This window comes from Scophthalmus maximus, chromosome 6 (assembly GCF_022379125.1).
Source record: "Scophthalmus maximus strain ysfricsl-2021 chromosome 6, ASM2237912v1, whole genome shotgun sequence".
Taxonomy (NCBI): Eukaryota; Metazoa; Chordata; class Actinopteri; order Pleuronectiformes; family Scophthalmidae; genus Scophthalmus; species Scophthalmus maximus.
The window spans coordinates 2,492,972-2,517,500 of NC_061520.1; the positions used below are offsets into that span (position 1 = coordinate 2,492,972).

The 24,529-nt window shown below is 46.9% G+C and overlaps 2 protein-coding genes across 5 annotated transcripts in view; one reads left to right on the forward strand and one right to left on the reverse strand.

The window, feature by feature from the left end:
- Window positions 1-24,529, reverse strand: part of LOC118308749 (NACHT, LRR and PYD domains-containing protein 12-like) — a 988,189-nt gene that overhangs the window by 331,843 nt on the left and 631,817 nt on the right. The window lies entirely within an intron of this gene.
- mych (myelocytomatosis oncogene homolog) lies at window positions 1,528-14,835 on the forward strand. Of its 3 annotated transcripts, none has more exons than XM_035630169.2 (3): window positions 1,528-1,684; window positions 10,298-10,865; window positions 11,895-14,835. In XM_035630169.2, exons 2-3 carry the CDS (start codon window positions 10,313-10,315, stop codon window positions 12,461-12,463), a joined length of 1,122 nt encoding a protein of 373 aa, XP_035486062.1. In that variant the 5' UTR covers window positions 1,528-1,684; window positions 10,298-10,312; the 3' UTR covers window positions 12,464-14,835. The 3 variants fall into 3 exon arrangements, with proteins under 3 accessions (XP_035486062.1, XP_035486059.1, XP_035486061.1); XM_035630166.2 differs by lacking the exon at window positions 1,528-1,684 and adding an exon at window positions 2,858-3,011; XM_035630168.2 differs by lacking the exon at window positions 1,528-1,684 and adding an exon at window positions 7,962-8,445.

The window sequence follows — 24,529 nt, forward strand, 5'->3', positions numbered from 1 at the left end:
TCCCTCGTAGTTAGCGAATGGTGTTGTAGACAGGGGTTTGGAGGCGGTCCATCGATTCTATTGGCTCTGACCCTCTGGGTCTCGATAGGCCTGTCAATCATTCAGAGTGACCAATGGGCTGCTGAGCTTTAGAACGTCTGTACCGACGTGCCACAAATCCCCTTCTTCACTTTCATTTCTGTTCCATTTCATTTTTCTTCTATTTAAAGCTCCTGCTCGTGTGTGTGTGTGTGTGTGTGTGTGTGTGTGTGTGTGTGTGTGTTTGTGTGTGTGGTCTCTCTGGGCTTGTGACAGTTGCTCAGGACTTTTTTTAGTCAACACTGCGATTTTGGGTGGCACTCTTTCCCCCAGCCACGATGGTAACAGCCCATGTCGTGGTCGTGGTCGTCTTCCGTTTATTAGAAGGCAAAAAACAGCAAACGTTAAAAAACGCATCGCTGCTCGTCTGTGTGGGTGGATGATGATTTTTCTCAGGACACATTTATATTTTCTCTCCCCTATAATGTGACAGCACTAACATTTAGAAGAGGAAGACTGAACGCCGTGTGTGTCATTACAGTTTGGTCAGATTCTGTGAACGCTGTAATTACGGAGGAATGAAGGGACGACGTTGACTTGTGACTTTTCTGCAAAAAATGGCGGCAAAACTTACATGACTCTGACAAAGTTGCTCAGCTGATTCCTGTTTCTTTTCTTATATTTCCATATTATCAAATCACTGATCTCTCTATCAACTTTAACCCTGAAAGAATTTTTTTTTCTTCTGTAGAAAATGTACATCTGGGCCTTCAGGTGCATTCCGATGAGGATTCATATTCCAAGAGGAGGTCCTGACACACATTAAGCTAGAGGCCCTTTATTGCAGGTCCCTGCTTGACACATGACATGCCCCAAACTGAAAGTATGAGTATATATCTGCAACTACAAGGTCTATATGAGGTCTATAATCTTGGTATCTATATAAAGGTAACACTTGAGGTTTAAAAACTAAATCAGTATAAATGTTACCGGGCCAGAGTAAACGACGATGGAACACAACATAAATGAAAGATTTCATGTCCGCTTGGAAAAAAAGAAAATTCAGAGTGTATATCGCCTCTTTAGTAATGCAGGTGAAACCCATTTCTCTTGAAATCCATAGAACGTCTGAACATTATTTGTACCAAATTTCATGCCCATAAAGTGAAGCAGAGCAAAGTTAGATGCTTTAATATCGGGACATGGTCACAGCTGTTCCATGTGAGTTTTATCACTGCAAAACCCATTCAATTTCACTTAGAAGTGTGAATTACATCTGGTAACAGCTTAAAACAAAGACCGGTGCTCATCTGTCTCTAAAAACATCTTTGTAGTGCGGTGTAATGCCGTCACAGCTTGCAGCGACACATCGTTACATAGATGCTAAAGCCTCAGCCCAGTGGTCACTCTGAATGATTGACAGGCCTATCGAGAGCCAGAGAGTCGGAGCCAATAGAATCAACAGACCGCCTCCAAATCCCTGTCTACAACACCATTCGCTAACTACGAGGGAGAGATTCTGATTGGTCGAGGCCGTACATCAGGCCGTATATAAGGAGGCGTGGGCTTTGATGTAGCTCAGTGCTACGAACAGCCTTAGTTCCACTTAGCAGAAGAGGATTTGCGAGATCAAAGCTCAAGTTTTCTTCATGACGGAAAATCAAAGGTAAGACATTCATGACATTTGCTTTTTTTCTTCTGCTGCTCTTCGGCTGCTCGTTCGCAATGACGGTTGATCGTGGAGTGATATGATCTCTTGTGGTGTTAGCATGAAATGTCACATGTACAGTTTCTGTGTTTTATGCCATTTTGCTGATTTAGTTGCTCTGTGTTTGAAGGGTGAAAATGGTTGATATTGGCATTGTAGCCGATGTTTCTCCTTCTTTAAGCTGTTGGGCTATATTGCTTCATGTTAAACATAACTATCATGTGATTTGTTACAACTGGCTCAGAAACAAAAAACAAATTCGGACCCAACTGTCCCATTACTTGGACATTTTCAAAATAGTCACAACGGTAGACTTACCAAGACAGAATGGATATATATATATATATAAATAAATTATAATTAAAAATGTGCCTTTTGTTGCCCATTTTCTTATACTGTCTCATGTCAAAGCTGAACAATTCTGTCAATGGAAGTACCAGGTTACTCTCGACCGAGCATTTATCTTAATTTTTTTTTCAGTAACTCATGTGTTGCACGGTTTCAATGTTCATTCCAATTTTTGTTGTCAGTTGACATCTATCCCACAATCCCGATCCGTTGATACAAAGATCACAGCCATGCAGATCTGGCGAAGCGGCAACTGTTAAAAAAATTCCATGCCTCCTACACACTGTTCTCTGTGTTTCTATTTGACAGTGTATTTGTGAGAGTTGTTTTCTATCTATTTAAATTATGTGATTCAGTCTGCTGGCCTGTAACAGTATTTCTGAGTTGTGTTGCAGTATTCTGCTAGTTACAGTTGTGTACAGTTTTAATTGCTAGAATAGTGTTGTTTATGTTGTATTAACTGTCATGTGTCCTAATTCACAATCCCCGTCGATGCAAAGATCAAGGCCACACACACTCCTGTGATCTGGCGCGCACACTCCTGTGATCTGGAGCACACACTCCTGTGATCTGGGGCACACACTCCTGTGATCTGGAGCACACACTCCTGGGATCTGGGGCACACACTCCTGGGATCTGGGGCACACACTCCTGTGATCTGGGGCACACACTCCTGTGATCTGGGGCACACACTCCTGTGATCTGGAGCACACACTCCTGGGATCTGGGGCACACACTCCTGTGATCTGGGGCACACACTCCTGTGATCTGGGGCACACACTCCTGTGATCTGGGGCACACACTCCTGTGATCTGGGGCACACACTCCTGTGATCTGGGGCACACACTCCTGTGATCTGGGGCACACACTCCTGTGATCTGGAGCACACACTCCTGTGATCAAAGGCGCACACCTTGGATCTCGTCGCATGCAGCAGGTAGTGAATCCTCTCAGAATCTCACTTTTTCCTTGTACTTTGAATTATAGCAGACACTCGCTATGTTTCAATCAACCTACTGTATTTTATTCACATTTAATGTATCGCATTGGAAAAAATTGATGGCAAATAAATAAAATAATATTCGCAAAAAAGTTTATACGCTCACTTGAGGTGGTTTTTGCCTTTTGCGAAAAAGAGTCGATGTGCAAAATGCGAGATGGAAAGTTTTTGGTGGCGGCCGTATTGTGCTATGATAAGTTGCTCAGTTGAAAGTAGCTCCTGCAGACCTCTCCATTTCCACCTCTCCATTTCCACCTCTCCATTTCCCTCTCTCCGTTGCCAAACATACCGCATGTCGCATGGGTATGTTGCCAATGCAACTGTTTTGTTTTCCGTTTGCTTCTTCTCCTGTCCTGTTACAGCCATGTCACGGTTGGCCTGCGTAGCCTGCGCCGCCATCATCTGGCTTAAACTGGTCTGGTTTATTTGCTCCAAAGCAGTTGATGGAAACGCACTTAATTCGCATTTTGTTTTCTGCTGACTTTTTGGGATCGTATGAACCCAGAAGCAGCCCTCAGACCAGAGTTTAAGAACCATCCTCCTCAGTGCTGTGTGTGTGTGTGTGTGTGTGTGTGTGTGTGTGTGTGTGTGTGTGTGTGTGTGTGTGTGTGAGTGGGCTTCTTCAGTATGTACTGCTTTCTAATTAAAGAGGCTGCAGTCAGTCTGTCTGCTCGGAGGCGCACTGCGGGATGAAGAGTCCTAATAAGGAGGAGATCACAGCGAACACACACACACTTGCCGTCTCTCACCCCTGTGGTTTTGTCTGTGTGTGTGTGTGTGTCTGTGTGTGTGTGTGTGTGTGTGTGTGTGTGTGTGTGTGTGTGTGTGTTCCGATAGCTTTATTACGCCAGCGAGTTCACTGGGCCAGTCAGTCGGTTTGTCGGTCACTCAGTCAGCCTGATTAACCTTTAGCCTCAATGGTCAGACATGTTGCCATTCAGTTTTTAGAAAATACTTAAAGACGCCACAGCTGCAACGACCATCGACCATTTCCTCAAGGAAGTGAGTCAGTCGGGATGTGCAGTTTGACAATTAATCAGAGAAACCAGTGATATCCGTGAAGATTATCATCCTTCGTTATTGTAAATCGAGAGACGACGACTGATTCCGGCTGACATTTGAACCAATCGGACCGTCCGGCATTCGGGTTACCGGAGGCAAACCGCTGTCCAGGGCTCAAAAAAGATTCACCAGAAACAGAGCATTTTTGCAGGGCAAGCCCATTATTCCGAATGCAGATAGCTGCTGTAACACTGCTCGAATATTCCCTAACCCTGAGATTAATGTCGCGCACTAGTTTGCACAAACGGTTGTTTCTGCCTCATTTGGTCCGAAACTGCCGTCGAGAGAATTTCAAATGAGCCTCGTTGAAAACAACCAGTTGTTACACTTCATTGTCTTTTAATTCGTTGCGAGTTAGTAAAGTGTGTGTTCAGATTCATTTCCTCCATAACCCTGTTTGTAACCAGCTTCCACGAAGGTCATGTCAAAGCGTGCGAGCTCGCCCTTTAACAACTGTACCAGTTGAGATAATTGTCTTTATTCTATTCTTCGGTTTCCCATTTCCTTTCGCCTAATACACCGATAAACGACTGTTTGCCGTTCACATTTTTAATTTTTTCCTGAAAGTTGACTTAATGAGAACATTTGTTTAGGGCTGCAACTAATTATTGTTTCCATAATCGATTTTAATCTGTCGATTATTTTCTCTATTAGTCGTTTGGTGCATAAGATGTTGATCGTGTTTCCCCCAAAACCTCCAAGCTGATGTTTGGTTTCGTCCACACACCGAAGATATTGAGTTCACTGTCACAGAGGAGCAAAGAAACCAGAACACATTCACATGTAAGAAGCTGAAATCAGAGAATTTTGGATTTTTTTTCTTCATAAAACTACTTGAACCGATTACTCCATTATCAAAACAGTTGGTGACTCATCGATTACAAATCGATGAGTCGATTAGTCGAGATTCCATGTGAGGATCGAAGGGGATCCTACTAAGAACTGCAACTCAATTTTTTTTAGCTCGTCTAGAAGACCGGGGGACGTCCCAGGAAAATTAAAACGAACAACATTACATGCTGGAGTCATTACAAGATCAGTTAGTCAGAAATTAAACCAGTGAGTCACCAGGCGTCCAGCCAGCAGGCTTTTAGTATTCAGATCAGAAAGCAGGCCAGTCTGTCAGTCTGCCAGTCGGCCTGTAGGTGGCACATTAACCCACTTCTTCCCTCCTTCCCTCCCTCCTTCTCTCCCTCCTTCCCTCCCTCCTTCCCTCTTCTTTGTCTGTGTCTCTCTGCCGCTGTAACTAAATGTTCTGTTCAGCTCTGCTGGGGTGTGATCCGCCCGACATCAGCTGCTTCAGACACCAAATCCAACCCAGAACTGCCAATGTGGAGAAGCACGTTTATATACTGATTTATTCATTTCAGATTTTATGCCAGGTACAGTGGGATTATTATGCTGGAGGGTTTTATGTCCATTTACACATTTATTTATTTTTTGCGCTCTGCAATACTGGGGGTCGGGTGACGCACCACTCCCAGAACAAAGGCTGTGGTTATTCCTAACAGTGCACAAAATGCATGCATCCATAATAATAACCCCCAAAAAAGACCTGTTTATTTATATTATGTTATTTATATATGACAGGGTGTTGCAATGGGGCTTAACGTACCAGCCTTGTGTTGTGTGTGGACCAGACTTCATGCATATTTGCACCACTTTAAAATAGATATAAGCATTGATTATTATTATTTTTATTATTGCAAAAATAAATGGAAATTAGTCATATTTAATGCAGCCTATCCAGTATGTATATATATACATTTGTTAACGATCAGATGACCAACCAACCACCTCGTGTTAAATATCATATGCAATATGGGCGCGCGTGGGGTATTTAAAGAGCCTGATATAAGTGTGTGTGTGTGTGTGTGTGTGTGTGTGAGAGTGTGTGAGTAAAGACTTGTGAGCTCCTCCCGTTACGAGATCCTTGGGAGCTTGTTGAGAACTCACGTGAGCCCTGTCCGGGGTGGGGGGGCGGTGACTCGCGTTCCCATTGGCCGCCGTCCCCCCGCACGTGTACCGGCATATCCTCGTCCGTTATGTAACGTGCGGCGCACCAGAGCTTCAGCCACTATGGGGCGGAGTGTGTGTGTGTGTGTGTGTGTGTGTGGGTGTGTGTGTGTGTGGGTGGGTGGGACTGCGGTATTTGAGTGGTCCTGGGTTCATTTATCCCAGTGAAGATTTTTTTTTTTACCTGCATTTACTTCATTATTCATACAATTACTTGATGTCGCATTTCTATATTACATGCCAATTAAAAATATGATATATTATTGTTATTGTTCCTACGCAAAAACCCAGCGCATGTTGAGTGCAGGGGACAAAATGTAAACTGTAAAAATACAAACATTTAAAAAAATAAAATACTGATTTCATCATTGCAAAATTTCAAAAGATAACGTTTAAAAGAATGTTATGCACAGGTAACAGGAGGAAGTACAACTGTTAATAAACTTTTGTAAACCCTCCTCCCCTCCCTCTCTAAGACAGTGCGATAACCCCCCCCCCCCCCCACCCATCCACTTACTGTCATATATAGTGTTTATTTATAAAGATATTTCATATTTTGCTATTTATATTGTCAATCTTGTGAGCTGCTAAACTGTTTCGTTCTATTTGGTTCTCTCTGGTGATACTGTGCTGCTGTGACAAGTGAATTTCCCCGAGCGGGATGAATACAGTTTTCTATTCTGTTCTATTAATACAATGACAATAAAGGTCTGTTCTACAAGTGTGGGAATGCACTTGTGCAGGAGCTGAATGTGCAAAAGTGTGAGGATGAGAATTTTAGGTGGTAGTAGTATTAGTAACAGTACAGTGGTGGCAGTAGTAGTAACAGTACAGCGGTAGTAGTAGTAGTAACAGTACAGTGGTGGTGGTAGTAGTAGTAGTAGTAGTAACAGTACAGTGGTGGTGGTAGTAGTAACAGTACAGTGGTGGTGGTAGTAGTAGTAGTAACAGTACAGTGGTGGTAGTAGTAGTAGTAACAGTACAGTGGTGGTAGTAGTAGTAGTAGTAGTAACAGTACAGTGGTGGTAGTAGTAGTAGTAGTAGTAGTAGTAACAGTACAGTGGTGGTGGTAGTAGTAACAGTACAGTGGTGGTGGTAGTAGTAGTAGTAGTAACAGTACAGTGGTGGTAGTAGTAGTAGTAACAGTACAGTGGTGGTGGTAGTAGTAGTAACAGTACAGTGGTGGTAGTAGTAGTAGTAACAGTACAGTGGTGGTAGTAGTAGTAACAGTACAGTGGTGGTAGTAGTAGTAGTAGTAGTGGGGAGAGGGGGAGGAGTTGGGGATGGATGGATGGTGAAACAGTCCTGCAAGAGTTTGAGCTGGAGGACAACGTGGCTCTGAGAGAATTCCTCCAACAGTCTCTGTCACATCACTGCGGGGGGGGGGGGGGGGGTACAAACTGTAAAAGGTCTCTGCCTCATGCCGCAAAAACACCTAAATGCTGTGCCTGTACTGTAGCATACATTCCCCAGTAATGACTCAGAAAGTTTTCCTTTCTCCGCTATGAATCGTACATGCATTATTGTCCCTAAACGCATCGTTGACATGATTATTATTATTATTATTTTTTTTTTTTTTTAAAGAATTACAAACAGTTTAAAATGTGGAAGTGAAGAGTTGTGAAACCGTCTACGCTCGTTTGGCCGACAGACAGGCAGTAAGACACCCGGCTTCTCCTCGCGGTCCACGTGTGTTTCTTGTCCCAACTTTTTTTTTTTTTTTACCCGCCACCATTTTCCTGGAATCCCCTCGTCTTGCACACGGTATCCCTCCGCCGACAAGGACGAAGGGAGGGTGAAAACATAGGGCCCGGCTCTCACCGCGGACTTGCCCGTTGTCGCGGTCGCCGCCGGTTTTCCCGCGCGGACTCGGTCGTCACGGCGAGCGACGGCGGCGACACCGGCGCCGGTCGCGGTCGCCGCCGACCACCGGTTGCCGGTTTTGGCATTTTGGCGCGGTTTTCTCCCCGTCTCGCCCCCCGTGGCGGAGGGACACCGCGGGCCGAGTCTCGTCGCTCGTATAACAGCCGTGCGCAGCCGACGGCCACACCCACTCTGTCTGAGCGAGGCGGCGGCGGAGGAGACTGTCACACGCACGCGCGCACACGCACACGCACGATGCTTCCCTGCTGCAACTTCACTCTCAGACGCAGACGTTGTCCCTCGAGCACGTTCTTCTAGCTCGTCTTCGCCCCGGTTGTGGACTTTTATTGGGATTCTTTTTCCTGCCCCGGACGCCCTGTTTCCCTTTTCTTCACTTGTGAATCGCTCCGCAGTTAAAGGACAGTTGAAGGTAAGGCGGCTGCGTGACGATCCCATTCTGCTTGCGTGTTGGCTTATAAGTTATTGTTATTATGATTATTATGACTATCGTGATTATTATTCACCTCATTGGGGTTTAGATCGTGTGCCTGCATGTCTTTGCGGTGGTGCGTTCGCGGCGCTGGGACGTGGTTGTGATTAAAAGGCGGAGTGCCGGTTTCACGTGGGGACCCGGCGTCGACTCGACCCATGCGGCTTTTTTTTTTTTAAATGACCTCACTTCTTGCAGAGCGAGTTTTTTTTAACGTCTCCGGAGCATTGACTTTGAGCTTTACATTTAAATTAATTTTCACGCCGAATCGTTGAAGTGCAGCAGAGAAGTGGCGCCGCGGTGTTTTTTCCCGATTTCGTCGGGTTGTGAAGTGTCTTTTTTCACATTTCAATTCGATTGAACGCGAGTTGTGAACGGAATCTGGTGCCGAGGCGACTTGACGGCAGAAATAAACGAAGCCGAATCGTTTGCAGCGGAGTGTGGCGCGGTGTGGGGGATTTCTTCCAGATTTCGTCGGTTTGTGAAGTGTCTTTTCGTCACACCTGAGTCCGATTGGACGCGAGTTGTGGACGGAGTCTGGTGCCGAGGCGCCGCGCCGCGACCCGGCTGCGCTGCGCTGCGCTGCGTTCAAGACCTCGTCGGGAATTTCGCGTTTCAGTCGAAGACTCGCGTCGATCCGCACTGGAACAGTCGGCGAACTGTTGGTGGGGAGTTGAGTGTGTCACCGTTAATGACTTGTAAATATATATGTATAAATATATATATATATAATATATATATATATTTATTTTTTTTTAACTGGCTCGTCTGATTGGTGGTTGTGTGTATTTAAAAAAAAAAAAAAAATGTTTTTTTTGGCTCGGGTTACCCAGGCAGTGATGGTAGAGGGCAGACGGGACCTCTAGAGTCTGTCTGCAGCGCACACACACACACACACACTCACACTCACACTCACACACACTCACACACACACACACACACACTCACACACACACACACACACACACACACGGCTGCTTTGTCCTCCAGCGCAGCCTCCTGCACATGCACATACCATAGGACCCCATAGGAATATTGTAGGATTTATCCCTCTTCCTCTTCCTCCTCCTCATTAGCCTCGTCTTACCCACGTGTATTTATTCGACCAGAAATAAATTTTTGTGTCATTTTGCGAAAAAAATTCAAAAACATCCAAAAAAAAAAAACAACAACCACAACATTTCAAATAAAGTTTATTGGTCGATCGGGTTGGAATAGAAGCGCTGTTGTCCCGCGGTGAACAGGTCACTGTGGCTTTTCTGTGTGTGTGTGTGTGTGTGTGTGTGTGTGTGTGTGTGTGTGTGTGTGTGTGTGTGTGTGTGAAGCAGAGGTTTCACCTCATCCTTGTCTGCGAAGTGTGTGTGTGTGTGTGTTCCATGTGAGTGGGCAGCCGGGGCTTCCCCCCCCTGTGTGTGTGGGTGTCTTTCTTTTTACTTTTTACGAAGGGGGGGGGGGCATGTAAATTGTGGAAATAATTTTTGCCCCAGTCTCTCCCAGCTGTTCCTATGATGTCATGGGGCAGGGGTTGCAGGGGTTGCAGGGGGGTTGATATAAGAGCCTCCTGGGGAGCCTGGGGGCGGGGCCACGGTGATGTAAACACACTTAAAACGGTGGCACACTGCCTGCAGGGCTCAGTCTGAAGGAACTGGTTTACACTTTCACTACTACACGTGGTGCTGCTGCTGATGTTGTGATTTGGCCGCCACCGGACTCCGCCTCTCTGGATTTAAGCGCCATCAGCTCTTGACCACCTCTCTGATCGTATTTTTTTTCCCATTATCAATTCTCCCAGATTCCGCAAGCAAACATGTTGCAAAGCTTCGCCCAGTCGCAGGACTGGCTCTACTCGGAGCCGCCGCTCTTCGACGACGAGTTCTTCCAGAGTCTGGTGAAGGACCTGCAGTCGCTGCCGACGCCGCCCCAGTCCCCCCCCACCAAGGCCGGGCTGGCCGGCAGCAAGCCCCTGTCCAAGGAGGACCAGCTGAGCTACGTGTCGGACATCCTGCTGGAGGACCAAGACATGCAGCTCAACTGGAACAGCGACTTCTTCCACGCCGCCAGCGCCGTGGGGAAGCCGGGCGAGCCCGGCAGCCAGCCCTGCTCGCCGCTGGAGGAGGCCGACGAGGACTGCCTGTGGCAGTGCCTGGCCTCGGACAAGTGCCTGGAGGAGAAGCTGGCCGCCTCCGTGCTGGGCTCCAGCCCGCTGCTGTCCGACATCGACACCAGCATCTTCGAGGAGATCGCCGGCTCCACGCTGGACTGCCAGAACCTGATGGATGCGCAGGAGCCCTGCAACGAGGCCACGTCGGACTACGGCTCGACCGGCGGCGAGCTCTCCAACTATTCGTCCAGCGACTCTGGTGAGTTTTTATCTCTTTTATTTTTTTAAAGTCCGTGATGCAATCTGCGATCGGATTTTCTGAATGGTGTTTCACAAGTTTTTACATTTAGTGTTTTAGTGTCGGTGGTTGTTAGACCAGTCTTTAATCTCCTTCCCCCGTTGCTGTGCATCTTATCAGTCTAAACAGACCTCGACCCCCCCCCCCCTTGGGCGGCTTCACTTTGCGTTCCATTGATAAATCACAGTTAATGTTTAGTGGCACTGAGCCACAAGTTTTGTTCTTTGCACCCGTCTTATCTGGTGCGCCGCGGCCGCCCACGCGCAAACTGCCCTTTGTGACTCGAGCAGCGCTGGGCAGCGTTCGGTCCTGTCACCCGACCGCCCGACTGACTGACAGGTGTAGATGAGCGGTTCTTTAGAGAGGAGATGATTGACGGCGAGGGGCGTGTGCACCGGTGACTCATGCGCAGCGTTAACAGTTGCGGCGGGTAACAGTTGCGGCTTCATCCATTAACTCTCCTCATGAGTCATTTCACCGACGACTCGAGCCCCGCGGCTTCCCCCTGGCTGTAAATCAAGAGGAAGTGGCAAACTGGCATGACTCTTTATGACTCATTGTTAAAACTGATTTCTTATTTCTTCTACTAATTCATATCAGTCAGTGAAATGAATGTTTTCATGCTCAGATTTCACTGAGAAACACTTTTGAAACACACAAATTGTAATAACCAGTGTTTAGACGTGACACTTTTGCTGTAATCGCCAGTCGCCTCATTACAAAGCCTTGTGCACGTTTATGGCTGTTTACAGTAGAGAGGTGTGCGTGTGTGCGTGTGTGCGTGTGCGTGTGCGTGTGCGTGTGCGTGTGCGTGTGCGTGTGCGTGTGCGTGTGCGTGTGTGTGTGTGTGTGTGTGTGTGTGTGTGTGCGCGTACAGTGTCTACACTCTTGTTTTGGTCTCGGCGTCCGGAATGTCGTCACGCCGTCGCTATTTCCACAAGGTGCCAGAAAACCCACCTAACCCCCTTTTCCCTCTTCTCCCCCCGACAGAAGAGGAGATCGACGTGGTGACGGTCGTCCGCTGCACCTCCAGCCCTTCGCCGTCCGTCCGCCAGCAGCGGCTCGAGGAGGAGCAGCGGGCTCTCAAGCGCCACAACATGGAGATCCACCTGCAGCACAACTACGCGGCGCCCTGCCCCGCCTCGCCGCCGCCCTCGTCCAATAAGCGCTCGCGAGGGAGCGAGCGTTACCACTCGTCCCGCAGCTCCTCCGCCTCGTCGCTGTCGTCCTTGTCGCGGTACCACCACAACAACAACCACCACCACCACAACTCGTCCCGGAACCCGGCGGAGACGGAGGACGAGGAGGAGAGGCGGCGCACCCACAACGTGATGGAGCGGCAGCGGCGCAACGAGCTGAAGAACTGCTTCATGCGCCTCCGCGACAACGTGCCGGAGCTGTCGCACAACGACAAGGCGTCCAAGGTGGTGATCCTTAAGAAGGCCAGAGACTGTATTTACAACCTTGAGGACGAGGGCCACCGGCTGCAGAGCAAGCGGGAGAGACTCCGAGCCAAACAGGAAGAGCTGAAAGCCCGGCTGGAAAAGCTCCACAGCTAATGGACCCGGGGAGGGAGGGGGGGGGGGGGGGACTACGGGCTGCATTTTTAGCCATGTATAGACATTGTGTGATCGGGAGGAGGAGGAGGGAGAGACTTTGTACAAAGACAGAGGGATGGGGCGGCGATAACGGACGGCGTGTCATGCTGAAAAAAAAAGAAGCGCACAAAGTTGGACATTTCAAAATACTTTACGGTAACGAGGGGGTCCGGAGCGAGTCGACCCGCCGCCGTTGCCGAGGACGGACACAACACACTCATTGCCTCAGAGCTGATCATTCTCATGCCTTGACTGCTGACTGTTGTAGAACGTAGGACGATTGTTTTTTTCAAGGACAAAGCAAAAAATATATATATTTTAAAGTTGTTTTTTTTATATAGTTTGGCTGGACGCACACTGAAAAAAAAGTATAAAGTACAACACATCCCTTTGTAAATCGTTTGTTTCCTGATGTCGTTCCCATTTGGAGGAGTTTTTTTTATCTTTACACGCCGTGATGACACGAGAGGCGGGACGCGCCCGTCGGGTCAGATTAACGGAAGGAAGCCGGCGTCACTGCAGCTCAGCAGTCGCAACGAAACTTGAATATTGTTTTCAGGATGTCTTATAGCCATACTAACCAGTGATCCCTCCGCTCTGACTGTGTGTGGCGGCTTTTGAAGTGATTCTGGTCGACGGCGGCGGCGGTGCTGTTTTTTTTCTCGTTTCCAGCTAAATTCCAGTTCTAATCTTCTTCATTTTAATTTAAATTCAGTGTGCGTTCAGCCGTGTCTGGCCTCAGGCGGACCCTCGGGCCCAACTACCACTCTTGTTATCAGGTTATTGTGTGTTAACGACAATACTGTATTGACCAGGTTTGATACTGTACTCGTAACAATAATGCTCGGCAATCGGGTTCAGTTCACCAGCAAGTTCACTCACTACAGTGTGTGTATGTGCGCGTGTGTGAGCGTGCGTGAGCGTATGTGTGTATGCTGACAACGGAAATCAGTTTGTTTCGTCATTAAATGAAATGTTTTAAAAACTCGATCGTAGCCATATTGAACATCCTTCAGGTTTTTTGCGGAGACTGGACCAGAGGGTGAACTGAGCCCGCGCCGCTTTTCGCTGTTGTAGCAAAAAAATTTAGCCAAAGTTGTCGGGGACAGGAAAAACCTCGGAGGGGGGAAATATTTGGTTCTTCCCATTGTCTGCGGGCCAACGGTTCTGACTGGAGGAAGCCAGTGTTCAAACGGCGATACTGTGACGTTTACAGGAACTGTCAACATTTTTATTTTTAATTAAAAGATGATCATTATCCAGTGGAAATCGCTTTAATCGTTGTTTTGGTTTATCAGACCTTTTGAAATCTAAATACTACAATATACAAACAAATTGTTGTTTTTATACAGTGGAATTAATTTGTCCCAATACAAAAGTTACATGAATGAGGGGCCACTGACTTGTAATCAACATTCCCCTTGTTTTTAAGAAGTTTGGACGTTTCCCTCCGCCTGGCGGCCATTTTGTGCCGCCGGTCTGGCTCGGTTGTGAAGGTTTGAACTGCCCGAGGTCGTACGTGTTCTCCAGGTTCACCTGTTGTTGTATCCGTTTGAATATCAGGTGTTTTGTTGAACTTGTACTTTGGGCTGGATCTGAAGTTTGAAACGCCAATAATGGGGGTTGGATATTTAAAGGAATGCCGTTTTTATTGCTGAATCTCGTTCTATCTATTATTGCCAACGTTATCAATTAATGTGCTGGGGTTTTTTTGTTTTTCTTTTGTAATGATGATGCACAGCGCTTTGCCCGTTTTGTGTGTCGGACGTCTTAAGATGCATCCCGTTATTACAAAATAAGAGTTCTTCCTCCTTCAGACTGAGTGTACTTGAACAGGTTGGTAGGAATAAGGAGAAAAGAGGAAAATGTTCCTCGTTTTCTTTATTTCTTTATGTCGCTGTCTTGTTAAAACCTCCCTTACTTCTTCCAACACGGAAGCCTCGGCTTCTTGGGTTTTCTCTTCCAGACTTTTTGTTGTTGTCGTTCTGTTTGTGACTAAACTGCCTTTCTGAAGAAGCTCTCTGGGTTTTAACGAGACAGCGGGGGTGATTTTTCTTGTTTTTTGTTCCTAGCATCATAAAACCTACCTCCACCTGGCTGCAGTCTGGCCTGTAATGCGTTTTTTTTTTTTGTGGTTTAAATATTGTACAGATTTTGTAAAATAAAAAATGTTTTATGTAAATAGTTTTGTTTGTATCATAAATTATTTTAGCCTTTTATTTTTCTTAGTTTGTTTTGAATTTTAAGGATTCTAAAAGAAATGTCATGTTCTTTACCAAGCAGCACTTTTCTTTTTTTTAAATGATGTAATTAAAGAATGAATGGGAGTTCAACGTTCTGTCTGGTTTATTACAAACAGTGCGTCATAGCAGCATTTATACATAAAACATCATGAGCTTATTATAATTCATTTTAATCTACGAATCAAACAAAACAATGAAGTGAAGTTGTGATGACTCCATGTGATCCATCGATATTCCAACTGTTTAAAAACGAATACAGAACTAACGTATTTTTGTAAAATGCTCTAACGCCAAGTTCACAGTACTCGACTTAATTGTCGGGGGTCTCGCAGTCGTGAGTTCATACTACACAATCTACGAGTACACTGTCATACCTGCGCTCTGATTGGCTGTCGTCGTCGCCATTCGTCTGGACATTTATGCTGCGGGACAAAAAAACGACATCCGACTTGGAAAAAGTGCAATGGAACGGCCATCGAAATCCAGATTCCAAATCAGAAAGCTAGGCCCAAGATCCACGCAGACCGAGCCGGTCGAATTGACGTCACAGCAATGTGGCGGCGTAAAAGCGTTGTCCTACATTTTATTGCAGCTAACGAGCTCGGTGTCCGTTTATCGCATGCGATGTTGAATGAGCCGAGACGTAGAAGGTGCTGGGTCGCTCATGTTAGCGTCAGTACTTGTGATGTGTAGAGGCCAAACCAAACACGAGTCTCCTGCGGGCAGATGCACTGGAACACATTTGGATCGGATCGGACGAACCAACGCGTAATTATCGACTTCCGACTTGCAAGGAAGACGAAACTTGTCTGCGAGTGGGAAATGGGACTAAAGAAGTTGCGTAGTGTGACGTTGGCGTGAATCAATCTTAATCACTTTCAACCTTATTAAGATTTTGCGAGTCAAGTGGAGCAAAAAGAAAACAACAACCTCCCAACTGGTTTGTGTTGGTGACCTCACCTGTTTCCCCTCGTCGTGGTTTTGTGCCCAACTTGAATCTGCAGCAGTGGAACTGATCTTCCAGAACAAGTGGAAGCATCTGTGTTGAGTCTGGAGTCTACCTCCATCGGGAAGTGATTTCCCTCCCGGCAAAACAAAAACTTGCCGGTCCAATCACAACCAGATTATCTGATAATGGGCGGGGTTTATACCGTGACGCAAGGGAGAAGCGCCTTTTTGTAAAAAAACAAGATGGCCGCCGCTGATGAACGAGCTTTTGGCGAAAAGTACCCGATTGTTTTCACGTTTCTCCCACAGAAAAACGACGACATTGGCTCACAGACATTGTGGAATCATCCTCACAGACATCACAGACGTCTCCTCTGTCTTCACGTCGCTCAACAGGCGTCCCGTGATTCGTTGCTCTCACTGGTCGTAGGTCTTTCCAATTTTGGTGTGCATCCAGTTGGAACCGCGGCTTGGAAAAACAAAAAATGGGCCGAGAGGCCCCAGACTAATACGCATTTGAGTATCAGTCTGGCTATGCTTTTGGCAATGAAAAAGTTTGTGGTGCAATTTTGAAACGCTAAATTTACATTTGATTATCATATTAAGTTACTGCCACTATCGCTCTCGCTGTCGAGTGCCAAGCAGCATCGCTCCTCCTCCTCCTCTGCTGCTCGTCATATGTTGTTGTGCGGTGAGTATATAAAAAATGATTTCATGAAAACTGCACCATGAGAAATCCACAGTCGCCGCGCGGCGCACACACCTGTCACCCCCCGCGGGCCCCTCCCAGGTGTGGAGATATGAGAATGTGTTCTCAGGGCAAAGTGTGAGTGCGGCGGGAGATGGAGGAGCATTGTGCAACCTGAGCTCGGGCCCATGTGTCCCAGTTGAGCATGTGGAGCAGGTGCACATGTGCCGTACAGGTGTATGCGGCTGGCGCGAGAGTGAGTGAGTGTGTGTGTGTGTGTCAGTCTCATGACAGGAAAGATATATTTTTCTCTTTAATGTAGTTTGAAAAAGAATCAAGTAAATCAGTAAACTTCCATGTGTACAATTCAACAGTGAACTGTTGTGTTACGTAACTTTCAAGATGGTGGTGGGAGTGTGTGTGTGTGTGTGTGTGTGTGTGTGCGTGCACAGCTATGTAGGTCAAGGTGAGGCAAGTCGTGTGTGTGTGTGTATATGAGATAGCAGCTAACAGAGTGGTTCAGATGCCATAAAAGCCTTTTCATCTGCGAGCGACAGATTAGGGTTTGTTGTTTTATGAAAGAATGCGGGGAGAGGCCTGATAATATCTGTGCTACACACACACACAAACACACACACACACACACAGTGGTGGACAAAGTACACAAATCCATTACTTGAGTTAAAGTACAGATAACTCCTGGTCAAAATGTTGCTCCAATAAAAGTGAAAGTACTTGCTTTTAAAAATACTCAAGCGTGCAAAGTACTTTTTTCCTTCTTCCTCTCAACACATACACTTTACTGTACGTAACCTCCACGTGCTCTCTCAGGTTGGATGACGATTGTCTTGTAGGCCTGATGTGGTCGGTGCGCAGTAAACACGGCGAACATCTCAAACCGTAAGAATCCTCCTGCACCCGAGAAATTTCAATGGATGTATCTTTAGCTAGCTACTTGTCTCTTTAGCTAGCTACCTGTCTCTCTAACTATAGCTACCTGTCTCTCTAGCTAGCTACTTGTCTCTTTAGCTAGCTACCTGTCGCTTTAGCTAACTACCTGTCTCTCTAGCTAGCTACCTGTCTCTTTAGCTAGCTACCTGTCTCTCTAGCTATAGATACCTGTCTCTCTAGCTATAACTACCTGTCTCTCTAACTATAGCTACCTGTCTCTCTAACTATAGCAACCTGTCTCTCTAGCTATAGCTACTGTCTCTTTAGCTATAGCTACCTGTCTCTCTAGCTAGCTACTTGTCTCTTTAGCTAGCTACCTGTCTCTTTAGCTAGCTACCTGTCTCTCTAGCTATAGATACCTGTCTCTCTAGCTATAACTACCTGTCTCTCTAACTATAGCTACCTGTCTCTCTAACTATAGCAACCTGTCTCTCTAGCTATAGCTACTGTCTCTTTAGCTATAGCTACCTGTCTCTCTAGCTAGCTACTTGTCTCTTTAGCTAGCTACCTGTCTCTTTAGCTAGCTACCTGTCTCTCTAGCTATAGATACCTGTCTCTCTAGCTATAACTACCTGTCTCTCTAACTATAGCTACCTGTCTCTCTAACTATAGCAACCTGTCTCTCTAGCTATAGCTACTGTCTCTTTAGCTATAGCTACCTGTCTCTCTAGCTAGCTACTTGTCTCTTTAGCTAGCTACCTGTCTCTTTAGCTAGCTACCTGTCTCTCTAGCTATAGATACCTGTCTCTCTAGCTATAGATACCTGTCTCTCTAGCTATAGCTACCTGTCTCTCTAACTATAGCTACCTGTCTCTCTAACTATAGCAACCTGTCTCTCTAGCTATAGCTACTGTCTCTTTAGCTATAGCTACCTGTCTCTCTAGCTACCTGTCTCTCTAGCAATAGCTACCTGTCTCTTTAGCTAGCTACCCATCTCTCTAGCTATAACTACATGTCTCTCTAGCTACCTGTCTCTCTAGCTATAGCTACCTGTCTCTCTAGCTACCTGTCTCTCTAGCTATAGCTACCTGTCTCTCTAGCTAAAGCTACCTGGCTCTAGCTAGCTAACTGTCTCTGTAGCTATAGAGACCAAATCTGTCCTGAATGTGACTGATTCTACCGAGAGCGCGTGAGGAAATCCCACCGGTTCTTATCTTGGCGGACAATCCTGCGCGGGCAGGCTGCCCTTACTAGGTTCCCCCGTCATCTGTAACCCATTACCCAGAAGTCTTTGCTTATGGTGACCAGCCAGGAGCCCCCCCCCCCGCCCGTTTCCAAAGGGCCGCCAGCCAACTCTTGACGTTGCGCTTCCTGTCGGCGCGTCATCGGGCTTTGAGACTTGTGTTAAAATAATGCGGCTATTGTTTTCGAAGCTGTGTCACAAACACGAGATCCTGAGCTGGCACTGTGTTTGTGTGTGTGTGTGTGTGTGTGTTTACAGAGCCTGTGGGGAAGCCAAGAAAGTGTGAATGTGTGTGTAGTCAAACAAGTTTCATGCAGAGAACATTAGTGTAACTTGCTGCCAGCATCGGCTTCTGCAGTCCGACTGCAGACCAGGAGCCAAACGCACCGTGGGGGGTTGAATTCCACATGGCGTCGGAGTGTATCACGTTTTCACCCGATAGCTGTGCAGACCCTTGTTTATGCCGCCTGTTTGCTCTCATTTTAGCCACAACCCCAACCCCCCCTCGCTCACCTTCTGCTCCGCTGCCCCTCCTCCGATCCATCAAACGCGTGAAAGCGCTCTCATTGACGCGTCGTTAGCACGCCAAAAGAAGTGGCCGACTGTCCCGTCTCACACGTCGTCCACCGGGAGACTCTGCGGAGTCTGCTTCCATACCACTGACCAAGACCTGGCTCGCGTTTCCTCCGACGACAACAACCGGATTAGGTTACCGCAGCTATTCCGAGAATCGCGTAAACACCTTTTTAAAAATTTGAAATGAGAAAGTGAGAAAGGAAAAACCACTGACCACGGTCGAATAAGATGCTACCTATGTCTCTTCTTTTTTTAGACGCATCTGCAATAACCCAGTGTTGACACTGTGCGGTCACGTATGATTAGAAAGGTAAAGAGACAATGCAAGGTAAACCCTTGAGTAAGCCCTTCGATGATGGGGCGTAGGAAGGGGAGGATTTAGAGACTGACGCCAACTCAAGCCCGGCGTGGGCCCGGCTCCGGGGAGAGGAGAGCCGGAGACTCTGGAAGAGACTAACGTGACTGAAGAACGCCAAAGAAGAAGGTCATGTTGAGCAAGTTCTCCCAGACTTTCGGAGCCCACAGTAGCTTATATAATGTTACGATGCTCAGAGGTTCATATATTAAACGTGGCCAACGTTTTCTTAAATAACGAGGAGGAAAGAAGTGTATAAAACGAATCCCAGAGGGACGAAAAGCTGCCGCACGTTATGTTTCCGACGCCGACTTGTTTGCAGATTTCACCACACGAAAGCTCGTTCATCCCGCAACGTTCTACTGGAGTATGTTTCCCCATAGGAGATTCATCTGGAACACGGAGCATTTAGAATGAGCTCTGCAAATAGACCGCAACGAAAGGGAAGTGTTGCCAGAGGACGCTTAAAAAGCGACGCACACGTCTGGACACGCTTGTTGTTGTCGCGGATGTTAAAATAAATCATAAACAACACCACTGACAGAAAGAGAACCTTTAACAGCGCTGTGAGTCAAAATCCGCGGCAACAGCACGCGTGTCCAGGCCTGCGCATCGCTTCTAACTGTCCTCTGGAAACACTTTCGTTTCGTCGCGGTCCGTTCGCGGCGCGTTTTCCAAATGCTGCGCATGCGTTGTCGAATTGATGAAGATGTTTTTCCTCATTTGCTTGTGTTTTGTCTATTTGCTCGTGTTTTCTTGAGTTGCAGCGCTGTGAGCTCTCAGGGCCACCGTACAATTTGACAGGTTGGAGAAGTTGCCATTTTAAATCAATCATGTTATGTTATTTAATTATGCAGTATGATGATGAAAAAGTTTGCCTGTTCAGGAGATATAAGCTGATAAGAATAATTTTTATTATAAGTCATGCAAAGCGACTTTAGTGGAGTGAATCCCCCCCCCCCCCCCCACCCGGTGCCTACAATACCCAGAATGCAACTTAACTCGGCCAACAGTTTGGTAGTATGGACATTTGGGTTTGTGGTGCCAACAGAAGCTACAGTACTGTACTGTAATCCCACGATGGGAGGTGAGCTGCAGAGCTCTGGTCAACTCACATTCTTTCCTAACTCCAGAATAGTTTCCTTTCCCCCAAACGTGTAGTCCTCAGGTCAAACCGATGAATACGTTTTTCATGAAACGTCTTCCAGCTGCACAGCACAAACAAAGTGATCATGCACGACATGGACTTGTGGACTTCCCCCTTTAAGCTCGAAAGCAATACTGTATTGTATCTTTGAATTAATGACTACGTTCCTGCACCTGAACGCACCTCAGTGGTAGAAAGTTTCACGTCCTCGTGAGTTCATTTTCATACGCTTACTGAAATGAATGGAAACAAACTCGGGGAGGTTTTGGAAATCCCTTTATGACCCTTAAACCCTTTTACTGACCCTTTTTTTTTTACGGTGTTTGATGTGGACCATTCGTTCTGTTAGGGGGGTCGGGGCGCTACGTTGTGCGTTGTCTCTCGTGGATACGACAAACACTGTCTTCTCGCTGTCTCTTTGTTATCCAATCGAGCCGCGGCGATGATGATGTGACGCATCCTGACCAGCATCTGCAAAAAACTAGCGTGCTCGCAGGTGATTTTGCACTTTGATCCGGGCCAATACCTTTTATCTGCCTCTTCTTCGCAGAAGCGAGGTTACTGGGTTCACACGAGCAGGCGGAGGGAGGGGAGGCCCCCACTGTGCACAGAGCCGTGGCTGGAAAAAACAAATGCAGAGTCCTTTTTTAAAAATTCCCCCTGTGACATCTGACTTGTTTCCTTTGTGGTTAAAAATGAAGAATGCATGTGAGAGAAAGAGAGAGAAAGATCAAATAAAAGAGAAGTCACCGATTCTCGAGGACGCTTGATGTCTGAAGTCGCCCTTTGCGCCTTTCTAAAGAAAAAAAACGAACACCTATTTAGAATAAGATCAGCGTCATGCTCACTGGCTTTTAAGAAGAACAACAGCAAAAACACAAAATTAACCGAGACGTGTAAACATGAGGTGATGTTGACCGGCAGGTGAATCATTCACTGGACAGTTCCCCCATCTTCAGACTATCGAGGAACATGACATTACACTTCACTTCCTGATGCCGATGAGTTCACTTAAGCTTCCCAAGGAAACTTGTTGTCTGTGTGCATCATTCCTTTCTCCTTAACCCCTCGGCCAATGGGTTTTAATACTCGAGACTGCAGGTGGATCTCGTGTAAGTCATGAGTGGTGATGAACACGTTGCCACGGTGCGGGTCGCCAAGGCAACATCCTCACTGATACGTTTAAGCGTTTAAAAAAACAACTATAATGGGGCCGACGGTGTTTCTAAAGTTTTTTAGTTTTAGGGGCTCGAAAACGTCCGCGTAGTGACGTTACTGTTCGAAGTAAACTTTACAGTAGCGTGGAGCTGAGCCAACCTGTTTTTCACGTGCTGCTGCTTGTGTGTGTGTGTGTGTGTGTGTAACTTCTTCTGCAGCGTGAATGACTGAAGAGCCCTCAGCACACACGTGAGGGGTTTTGTAGGATTCCTCCACTGAGCGGCCCGAAGCGTCGATCGCCTGTGACGAGCACGCCGGCTAATGGCCCTCGACGAACCCCTCGGGCTCCGCGGCCACTTGAACACTGTATTCATTGGGCGCTGCAGCGGGGGGGCTCATCGGCCTCGCAGGGAGTCCCTGGAGCACAAAGACAGAGGGAAGAAATGCAGCGGCAGTAATGAGATACAAAGTGGGATTAGCTGCTGATTCTGGAAGCATTCCTCCTCCAACCCCCCACCACCCAACCCCCCACCCACACTGCATTTCAGAGATGTCTCCGTGTTCCTCCTCAGCACTGAGGCGTTCACATTTAACCCAGGAGGATTAAAGAAACGGAACAAAACCTGCAAACTCGCAAAACTTTGATCCTCCTGCCATCGATAATAAGATCCTCCCCAAAAAGGACCAAGACTCGCAGCGCCGGTCCGGTTTCACACTGTGCAAATAGACGAGCCGTTCCATCCAGTACTGATAAACTGTGTCGTGGAATCTTGTCAGAGCAGTGGAACCATAATGCAGTTCAGCGACGCATCACATCAACCCCTTCTAAGAGAAAATACAGAAGCCTCCGACGTGTATGGTTTCAGATAACAGCGTGGAGCGGACTGGCCGAACCGGCCGGCGGACGTATTTCAATTTCAGACGTCCGTTACATTCATGGACGTATTACGACACGTTACAGCTGCTTTCAGAACCTGCACTGAAGTTTTTCGCGGACGTTTTCCTGAACATATTCTTGCGGAGGGGCTGTCATTGTGAGAATGTCCAGAAAAATGTTGCTCTGGATATTTTCCAGCACTTTTCCCGCCCTGACAAGACGCTTATGTTTTTGTCGATTTCGTTTGGGTGGAGGATTCGAACGCCCCCAAATTTAGTCAGTAGAGAATTAATTAATAAAAATTAATTATTTTTTTATAATTAATAAAAATTGCAAATAATAATTTCATTAGATCACATACGACGGCTATCATCATTGCCCTCCACCTGTAACACAATCATAAAAATAACATTTCAGGAAAAAAAGTCATTGCGCAAACGATTAGCAAAATGCTAATTTAATGACGAAACTAACAATGAACCCGGAGGAGAAACCTTCTGCTTCCGTCCTCGGGGCCAAAATACCTGAGATGTTCTCCACGGACAAACAACAGCAGAACAACTGAAACTTGTCAAACTCGACGCGTTTTCCTCGAAACGCTTCCTCCTTCCAAGAAAAGTCATACGAGGTCACAAGTTTCTCAAACCGCGATAGAAAGACTAAAAGGACAAACGACGACAGAGCCGACAAGTGGAATCAACCTCTTGATGGTTCATGTAGCTGTTTTCTGGACTTATTGACCACTCAAAACACTTTTACAGGACAAGTCACATTCACCCATTCATAGGTGGCTTGACAAAGGACACGTCCAGAATGTGGACTGGGGGATGCCGGGGGATCGAACCGCGGACCTCCGGGCTAGTGGACGACCGTCTCTTACCTACTGAACCACGGCCGCCCTGCCCCTCTGGTCTCCAACGTACGCGTTGTCACGAAGAAGACACGCGAGAAGTGAAACATGCCGATTTTTCTTCAAGTCTTCAAAACGTCTAGTGTGAACTTCGGCGCCAGAGACAAAACAATATCGCTCCGTCTATCGCGTTCATGTTCGTCTTTGTCACAAGGTCAATATGGTTAAATCCATATTCTCTTCCGTTTCACGACACAAAGCGCTCACTCAGTCAAACCCACAAGATGAACTGAGAGCAGAAAATCCAACTCTACCTAATTTAATTCTGGTCACAGCCACTAAGTGTGAGGAGTTTTCTCTAAAGCAGAGACCAAACAGTGCTCCTGGGTTTTTTCCGATCGGACCGGTCGGGGGGCAGACGAGCAGCCAACAGGCCTCGTCGGTCAGGACGAGCAGCTGCGCCCGACAACCGTGAAATCAACTCCCAACTGCACAAAGAACAAAAAAACTCTGACTTCATTTACAGCTGGGATCATAACTACGCCTCTCGCTCACATTCCCCCTCACTTCGTGATGAAGGTGAGGGAACATCAATTTATCAATCAAGTGTATTTTCTCGCACCTAAAAAAAGTAAACGGGCTTTACAGGCGACTGCGAATGTGATAAATCTACTCGAGTAGAACATTAGCCGGTTAAATGAATGAACATGTCGGTAAAAAAAAAAGTTTGGAGGTTGTCAGACAAAAGAGCCACCGTAATTACATTGCAACAATTTGTCGCATCTCACCACTCGTCACATTTTATTGTTTTATTTGAGCCCCCCCCCCCCCCCCCCCCCCCCCCCCCCGAGGGGCCACTGTCCCCCGAGGGGCCACAGCCTCTGACATTCGGGGGTTTTCTGCCCCATAAATAAAACAAGAGGTTTGTGTGTTTGTGTTGTGGAGCTTCGGGGGGGGGGGGCAGGAGCCACAGCACCGGCTCAAATAAAACAACTCCGTCGTGATTCCTTCTGTAAAAGTTGGGCAGCAAATTACGGTTGTTGTGGTTAAA

Excerpts from the sequence above, each read along its gene's own strand:
- mych (XM_035630166.2), top strand. Across the intron at positions 10,866-11,894 it reads CTATTCGTCCAGCGACTCTG|AAGAGGAGATCGACGTGGTG; the intron begins GTGAGTTTTTAT and ends TCCCCCCGACAG.